The sequence below is a fragment of the Hipposideros armiger genome, unplaced genomic scaffold, assembly GCF_001890085.2.
Source record: "Hipposideros armiger isolate ML-2016 unplaced genomic scaffold, ASM189008v1 scaffold_111, whole genome shotgun sequence".
Classification (NCBI taxonomy): Eukaryota; Metazoa; Chordata; class Mammalia; order Chiroptera; family Hipposideridae; genus Hipposideros; species Hipposideros armiger.
The window spans coordinates 557274-566496 of NW_017731461.1; the positions used below are offsets into that span (position 1 = coordinate 557274).

Sequence of the window (9223 nt, forward strand, 5' to 3'; positions counted from 1 at the left end):
AGGACATCGAGGGTAATACAACAGCTTTGATGCTCATTCCAGAAAAAGACTTCCAAAATTGCTTAGAAGGGTGGACTAGGCACTGGCATCGGTGCATAGCTTCCCAAGGTGAGTACTTCAAAGGTGACCATAGTGATATTCAGGAATTAGGTACGTAGCACTTTTTCTAGGATGAGTTTGCAAACTTAATTGTCAGACCTCGATATGCTGTGCTCATAGATAAGAATAATTAATATAGTTAAAATGTGCATACTACCTCAAGCAGTCTATAGATTCAGTGCAATCACTATCAAAATACCAATGGCATTTTTCATAGAACTAGAACAAATAATCCTAAAATTTATATGGAACCATAAAATAGCCACAGTAATCTTGAGAAAGAACAAAGTTGAAGGTATCATACTACCTGATATCAAACTATACTACTAGGCTATATAGTAATCAAAACAGCATGGTACTGGCATAAAAACAGGCACATAGGTCAATGGAATGGAATACAGAGCCCAGAAATAAACCAACACCTATATGGTCAATTGATCTATGAAAAAGGAAGCAAGAATGTTTCCACAAATGGTGTTGGAAAAATTAAACAGATACATGCAAAAAAATTAAACTAGACCACCTTCTTATACCATATACAAGAATAAATTCAAAATGGATTAAAGACATAAATGTAAGACCCTCAACCATAAAATTCCTAGAAGAAAACATAGGCAGTGGACTCTTTGACATTGCTCTCAGTAATACTTTTTCTGATCGATCTCCTTGGGTAAGGGAAACAAAAGAAAAAAAATAAACAAATGGACATACATTAAACTAAAAAGTTTTTGCACAGCAAAGGAAACCATCAATAAAATAAAAAGACAGCCTATTGAATGGGAGAATATATTTGCCAATGATACATCTGATAAGGCATTAATATCCAAAATTTATAAAGAACTTATACAACTTGACACCAAAAAACCCAAACAACCCAACTTAAAAATAGGCAGAGGACCTGAATAAACATTTCTCCAAAGAGGACATACAGATGGTCAATAGACATATGAAAAGATGCTTAAAGTTACTAATCATCAGAGAAATGCAAATTAAAACCACAATGAGGTATACCTCACACCTGTCAGAATGACTGTCATCAGTAAATCAACAAACAACAAGTATTGACAAGGATGTGGAGCGAAGGGAGCCCTGTGCACTGTTAATGGGATTTCAAATTGGTGCAGCCAATATGGAAAACAGTATGGCGGTTCCTCAAAAAATTAAAACTAGAACTAGCATATGCTCCATCAATTCCACTTCTGGGTATTTATCCAGAGAAATCCAAAACACTAATTTGAAAAGATATATGTATGCATATATTCATTGTAGTATTATTTACAATAGCCAAGATATGGAAGCAACCTAAGTGCTCATCAGTAGACAATTGGCTAAAGAAGAGGTGGTACATATACACTCAGCCATAAAAAAGAATGGAATCTTACTATTTGTGACAATGTGGATGAACTTAGAGGTTATTTTGCTAAGAGAAATAAGTCAGACAGAGAAAGACAAATGCCATATGACCTCACATATGTGGAATCTAAAGAACAAAATAAGTGAACAAACAAAATAGAAATAGATCCATAGATACAGAAAACAAACTGATGGTTGCCAGATGGGATTGGGGTTGCGGGGCTGAATGTAGAAGGTGACGGGATTAAGAAATACAAATTGGTAGTTACAAAATAATCACAAAGATGCAAAGTGCAGCATAGGGAATATAGTCAATAGTATTATAATAACTATGTGTGGTGTCAGATGGGTACTAGACTTAACAGGAGGATCACTTCATAAATTACATAAATGTCTAACCACTATGCTGTATACCTGAATCTAATCTAATCTAATATTGAATGTCAACTGTAGTTAAAAAGAAAGAAAAAGACAATGTGGGATAAACACAGTAAAACATTATTTAAAAATATGTTTTAAAATTTCTTATATCTTTAATATACTAATGTGCTCCAGGAAGAGAGCTAAAGTATAAATATGTTTCCCAAACTTATTTGATAATAGAATCCTCTTTCCCACAAAGGACCAATGTCCTATGGAACATTGCTGATCTAAATACCATCCAATATAAGCATGAGTCATCTAACAGAGCTATTCAAAGGTTTTATGGGCTGCCTTAACAGTGATGAGTTCCTTGTCCCTGGAGGAGAGCAAATGGCCTCTTGGCAGGGATATTGTGTGGGCTTTTTGCATTGGTCGGGGTTGGAGGATTGACTAGATGATCTCACAACTCCAAGGCTGGATGAATCTATGATCCTCACTTGAGGTACTCCACATGGAGAAAACAGATCTCGGAAGAAGCTCTGACAGCTTGAGGCAGCCTCATGATGTCAGGCTGATAATATATTTGTTGGAAACAAATGGGCAGCTGAGGTCTTGAGAGGAGACGCGATGAGCCCAAGGCCACTTAGTGGGCTAGTGACAGAGTGAGAGTATAACCTGACCTCAGGGGCTCTGTTCCCAGGTGCCACCTCTCACCTGAGAATGTGAGTGGGTACTGCAGCTTCACGAGGGCAATGTCCTTCTCTTTGGGGTACGTGGTGTTGAGCTCAGTGACAAGGATCTTGGCCACAGGCGTGGATGGGAAGCTGCCCAATTTGTTTGAGCCGGCCCTCACTTTCCAGTTGGACACGTCTAGATACTTCCTGAGGGTAGAGACAGTGGAGTTCAGGCGTAAGCCATGCATGAGGAGGCTTTGTCAAAGGATGGGTTTCTGCCTTAGGAGGTAATGATGGTGGAGGCAGGGGTGGTGGAGAAGGGGCAGTCTGAGAAATCACCTCCCACAGGCCAAATTCTGAAAAAGAATTTGATCTTTTTTCCCCAGTGAAACCTGCCCAAGAAAACTAACTGGAGGGCTGGGGAAGCGACTGTTGCCGGCGCCTGAGCTCTGGGACCCTGGCACTGTCTCCTCCAAGGCTTTTCATTATCACTGTTACTCATGTGGTACTTATATCGTGGTCAGTTATGTTATGTGCTTGTCTTTCTTCCTCCCAACCCCAGATACGGCTTAGTGTTCAGGGGTGATCTTCCAGGAAAGAATTTATAGCTTTTGTCAAATTCTCAAAAAAAGGTTAAGAATCACTGGCCAAGACTGTGAGTTTCTCTAAGGCAGTAATGGGGCCTAATGCATGTGGACACATAATGCTTGTTACCTAGTAGGTACTCATCAGATGTTGAATGAACGAAAGTCAAGAAAGCCTGGGAATGATCAATCCCCAGAGGGGTGGGCAGGCCTCTCTCTGCTAGGCTTTAAGAAAATCTATACTTTTAAAAAAGTTTCTGGACGTAGCAAAGGAGCGGCAGTATTTCTAGACCCTAGAACCACTTCCTAGAAGACTAGCAAAGAGGGAGAGAGTTATTGGAGCTCCAGATAGATTGGGAAGAGCTTTCGTGGCATGAATAACATGGGGGTGGACTGAGGACACTGGGTATCTGATAGCTTCCTACCTAGAAGAGGTCAAACTTGGTGACCACCACCCTCTGCACAGACCCCCAATGCCTAACAAGGGACATCATGTCCAGCATCTCATGGGGGTGGAAACACCCTGGTGCGTGGTCTTTAGGGGGTGAGTAAAGGAGAGTGAGGATATCAGAACACAAGTCAGGAGACCGGGGACCTAGGTACTCAGGCCCCTCCATGGATTTGATCGCTCTCGCAATGCCTTCTCGCAGCATGGGCCTTACCTGAAGCAGTGAGCTGCTGTGAGGATCCAGTGGGGGTCCAGGATACTCCCTCCACAGATGTGTTGCTTGTTGTACTGGATGCTGACCTGCCAAGGCCAAGCATCCACAGAGGCCTTCTGCCCGCCCACCACCCGCGGGGCCTTCAGGCTCTCCCCACAGGCTGGACTCAGCAGGAAGGAGAGAGAAAGCAGGTGTCAGGCTCTTGGGAGAGGGAGTTGCCTCTCCTTAGAGCCCAAAGTCTATCCTGAGCAGGCTGTTATGACTGGGACCTGGGATGGTGGTGGTGAAGAGGGCCAGGCCAATTTTGAAAGATTCATGGGGAGATAATTGAATGTCCGAGACCACAGGCTTTCCCTCAGTCTCCTTCTGCTTTTTTTTTTCTGGCTTGGGATGTGCTTAGGGGATGATACGGTAAACATGGGTGTGTCCACTATGCTGGGAATTTATGACCCCAAACTAAACAGTGAAGCAGAATTATGAAAGTCCTTCCCAGATAGAACGTCCCCAAACCATTCCCATTGAATAACAGTAAACAGATGTCTACAGGCTGCTTTGGGAGCTGGAAGTGGGAAGAAAGTTTTAGAAACTGGGTCTTCCCATCCTAAACTCACTTTTCTTCAAGTCCCTTCCCTCCCTGCTGAGTGAGTCTGTCAATTTGACATCCTATTCTCTCTTTGACATCCCACTGTCCCAGCTTTCATATGTGACCCTTGAACTCTTATAAAAACCTCCAGTTCCACCTTCCTGCTGTTATCAGCCTCTCCAATTCTCTGGCAGTCACGGCCACAATGGTTTCTAAAGGAGAAAGTCTACACACTTTTTGGGCCTATGCTAGCCAGGGGCTTTTCAAACACCATCTGATTCCAAACAGTGTTTTGTATTGGGTTGTTGGAAAAGTCATGACGCATTTTTGCAATGAAAAACAGAAAAAATACATCATGACTTTTTTGACAACCCAATAAATGTCACCTCACTCACTCACTCAAAGCCCCTCAGCATCTCTCTTTGTTTGTGGGGTCGAGTTTAAACTCTTCCTGGCAGCCTCCTGCTGCCCTTACATAAAGTTTCCATCTAGCCAAATTGATCTGCTTGTAGCTCTCTAAAAGGTCATTGTTTTTGCTCTAAATCATTGATTCATTCAGCAAATTTGTACTGAGTTCCTAATGTGTCTCAGGGATGCTAGGAAGAAAGTGGTGAATAAGACAGACAGGCATAGCCTTTTCCCTCCTGGAGCCTACAATTTATTCTTCAGTGTTTGGCCTGGGCACCACCTCCTGGCCACCCAATCTTTGGTAATTCCCCTCTCTAGAATTTCCATAGCCTGCCCTGGGTGTTGGCCAGCCTTTCATTGTTGTCACACATCAGCCATGTCTTCTCAGTGAGGCCTAAGACTCCTTAAGGGAGGGTCTATGACTTAAACCTCTTTGTGACTTCAGTGCTATTCAGTGCAGCACATCAGGTACTGTGACCATTCATTCATTCACTCGTTACCATGTGTCAGCCCCCACATACTGGGTATTGTGGGGGTCAGATGATAACGACTAAAAGGCTTAACATCCAAATAAGGAAGCATATACACTGCTAAACTGCAAAGGCAGTGACGATGACCTTCCTCTTAGGCTGTCTAGTTTCTGGCCACCCTTCTGGGCCCTGTTCAGGTCTTCTCCCATGAGGCTGGTAGGGTGAGCTGGTCCACAGTGCTGTTTTTCTCTTCTGATCTCCTCAGTTAGCATTAGGGGGTCTCCTAGAAACCTCTTGGGCAGCTGGACTAAAGGGCTTCTTGGAAAGGTGAACCTCAGAGAGGTCCGGTGAATTACTCAAGGTCACCTTGGAAGCCAGTGGGACTGGTGTCCAGGTCTCCTGACTTCCTGTGCAGCTCTCTCTGCAGCATGTCAACTGTGACTACTACTCAGTTTGGTACATTTCACATGTGGCCTTGCATCTCTCTCTTATCTCAGTTATAAGCTCCTGAGGATAGAGGCCAATTCTTTTACTTGTCTGGTATTTTCTAATTCCAACTAGCACCTCACAGCACTAGACACATTCTAACTATTCAATGAATCTTTGCTAAACTGAATGTGGATAATTGTGGTGATTGTGACAAAAAAAGTTACGTGGGCCCTGACTGGGGGGCAAGGGGTGGGGGGTGGGAGAAGGATGGAGGCCCAGTCTTGCCCTTTCCAGTTTTCCTACCCTCTCTCCCAGGTCTCTGCTCAGGTTGTGGGGCAGTGTGTGGGTAGTAGGAGGGAGTTCTTAACGTCAACCACTCAAAGGAGTCTTGACCTACAAAACCCAAGGCCCAGGGCTGGCCGAGTGGCGCAATGGTTGGGAAGTGGCTTGGGACGCCGGAGGATCCCGGTTCGGATCCCACATATGAGGGCCAGTGACACTGCCCTCCACAGCTAGGATGCTGAACAGCAGCTCACCCTGGAGCTGGGCTGCGTAGGCTGCAGCCCCTGTGGCAGTGGGTTGCCATGGGTTTAAAAAACAAACAAACAAACAAACAAACAAAAAAACCCCAAGGCCCAAAGAAGTAAGGTTGGGACAAAACACAGTGAAACTTAGAGTCTGAGGGATTTAGGAATGAGAGTGAAGGTATTCCTCCCTGATCATTGCTGGCCCAGGACCCGAACCCTCAGAGATGGGGCGTACTCACCAAGGCAGTGCAGGGAAACCAGGGTGCCTGAGAGACAGGGTCTGGAAGGGAGACATAGGGGCCCTGTGGTTTCTGCCTCTCCTTTAGTTGGCACTATTGATGCAAATCTCCTCCCAAATACCTGGGAAATATGGAACCTGTATAATGGGGGACTGTGTAGAAACTGCATTGCCACACAGTTCAATTCGATTTAATTTGGTTAGATTTAACACCACCACTGGTAAGTGTCTACAGGGTGCTGAGCCCTGCCAAGCCAGGCTCTTGGCATCCTGAGATGTCTGCTGCTCTGTGGGTTTTCTAAACAGAAGAAGAATGGGACTTCAATGGGTTTTCAGGTAAACGAACATTCTGCTCCTATCTTGTCCTTTTCAAGATTTAGTCTTTAATAAATAAGCAGCACTCAGCAACATCCTTGAATGCTAAGAGGCCAGCATCCTTTTTGAGCCACTCTGCTGCTGGTGATAGTTTTCATTTTGATTCATGCTCTGATGCAGGGTAGTGAGGCATAGGAATAGGCCATTGACAAATGCCAAGCAGTCTCTGCTCTGGAGAGCTGGGAATGTGGAGAGGTCTTTCTCTGACCTGGGTGAGTGACAGGGAAGGACAAAGTCACCTTTAGAGTATTGCCTGTTGGGCTTAATAGGAAACATAAAGCAGTAGGAAAAAACCAATTTGTTTTGCTATTTGACTGATGAAAAGGCCACCAAGGTGTGGACAGCACACTTTGTTCAGCTGTCCACTGTATTTTTTTTTTTAAAGACTCAACACAGAAAATCTCTCAGAAATGTGATTCTCTAGCTCTTGCTATCTAACAATCTGCCTGGGCAGGAGTTCTTCCTGTTGTCTGGCTTACATTCTCCTTGCTGCGTCTGTTCAAGGGTGGGCCGGCTGCAGCACTGATGTGTGACCCTCTGTGGGCCAGGGGTGTCCTTTCACTTACCCACTTGGGTTTCGCACCTGAAGCTCCTGGCTATTTGCTGTGATTTCAACAACATCCAGATCTTGGTCGGGGCCAATCTTCACAGCTTTGAAGGTAGGTTTGCTGCTCATGTTGGGAGGGAGAGAGAGATCTGAGTTGGGGCAGGAGTTTAGAACAAGAAGGTGGGAATAGCCCCGGCTCCCAGAAGATGGGGTGGCAGAGAATGCCCAGTGGGGCATGACAGGGGAGTGGAGGTGGTCTTAGGGAGGGTGGTGTTTGCTTTGTTATATGATAAGGGACATTCCTTTCGCATTCCAGGACTCAGCTCTAGGCACAATGCTGACATGGCCTTGCTTTCTTGTGCCAGGAAGTCTGGTCGAGAACTCAGAGCTCTGGAGAAATGTTAGGTATACCCTTTCCTAACTTCCAGCTCTGTCCCTCTTTCAAATGCCCCAGCAGTTTCTACTGCTTCCCAGAGAGGGAAACAAGTAGGCAAAGGAATCCGGGTTAGCTCCCCACACCTTGGAGGGAACTGGAATGTGGATATTTCGTTCTCTAAATAAGGCACCTTGCCTGAATTTGGTAGAGGAGGTATTTTGATAGCCTTCTGGGAGATAGGACAGGACAAGATCAGTCTTCACATGAATCTAGACAAATATTTCTCTCACTTGTACCACCCTCCCTCTTTCTTTCTGCTAATCCATGTTTATCTTCTTTCAAATCTTGGGTTTAAGTCTTCCCTCCAGCAGGAAGCCTTCCCCGATTAGTCCCATCTTTTTTATTGTTTCATTTTCCTTTACTGTGCACCTGCCTCTTTCCCATCTCTTGCATCTTTTCCCATCCAGTCATGCTAGTACACGCTCTGTAAGCAGGGCTCAGGTCAACCCATGGCAACGGCTGACCAGCACATTTTCATACTCTCAGCCAGGAATCTGGCAGCACCTGGCAGACCTGGGCACTGCAGTGCAATCTAGCAGTCCTCATTTTTGTGTTAAGGGGCCTCAAGCCCGAGGTGCTTGTCCTGGCCCTGATACTAGCTTGATGTGTAACTGTGGCAGGTCACACTCCTTCTCTGGGCCTAAGTTTCAGCTTTCCCCACTGTAAAGTGATGGGTGGATCCGCTGATCTCTAGAATCCCTCCCACTTCAAACGTGTAAGGTTTTGTGGTATTGGGACAAGAAGTATCTCCTACCCAGGTGGAAGAAAGAAAGTGGAGAAATCTGAGACCCAGAAGGAGGGACAATGGTAGAAATGGACAGTCCCAGGAAAGTTAACCTTTGTTCACTGGTTACATCTTGATGAATAATTCTGACTAGCTTTGGTTTTGTTGGGCTCAAGAGCCAAGTGGTTTGGTGCCTTAGGAGCATCAGGAGGACAGAAATTCTAGAAGCCTATTACCTTAAGAGCCCCTAGAGACACCCTATTTTTGTAATCAAGCTGCAGCCTGCTGTGCTAGGTACAGCTGACTCTGCAGTTGGCTGAACTGTAGCAGGGAAGAGGGGTGGCTGCAGTGAGAAGGCTGGGCTGGGGTGGCTGCTGGAGGAGGGGAGAATAGCAGTGTCAGGGTGAGCCTTCCCAGTTATCCTAGAAAATGAAGGTGGTGGGAGTTACACCCTATGGAGGGTAGATAACCAGAGAGCAGGAAAGCAAATAGGTCTGATGTAATGGCTGCCTAGAGCAGGGGTTGGCAAACTATACCACTCACGAGCCACATGTGGCTCTTTGGGTACGTACATGTGGCTCTGAAGTGAAATTGAAAATGAAAAGAAAACTATCATGGTTTCATTTATAAAATTTTTAAAGGATATTATTCACATAATGGTGATTTCATTTGTTTTATGGCTCTCGAATAATTTTTAAATTGTTGTGAGGGACAGGATTGGCTCTTCTGTCTCAAAAGTTTGCCAACCCCT

At 44.9% G+C, this 9223-nt stretch overlaps 1 protein-coding gene across 3 annotated transcripts in view; it reads right to left on the minus strand.

Moving 5' to 3' along the window:
- The window catches only part of TMPRSS4 (transmembrane serine protease 4), a 44221-nt gene that overhangs the window by 8104 nt on the left and 26894 nt on the right, over nt 1-9223 (minus strand). For all 3 annotated transcript variants that reach the window (XM_019647385.1, XM_019647383.1, XM_019647384.1), the window contains 4 exons: nt 7332-7433; nt 6392-6432; nt 3736-3895; nt 2530-2696 (listed from right to left, as the gene is read on the minus strand). In XM_019647385.1, coding sequence (XP_019502930.1) covers nt 2530-2696; nt 3736-3895; nt 6392-6432; nt 7332-7433 — 470 coding nt within the window. The remainder of the gene's footprint in view (nt 1-2529; nt 2697-3735; nt 3896-6391; nt 6433-7331; nt 7434-9223) is intronic.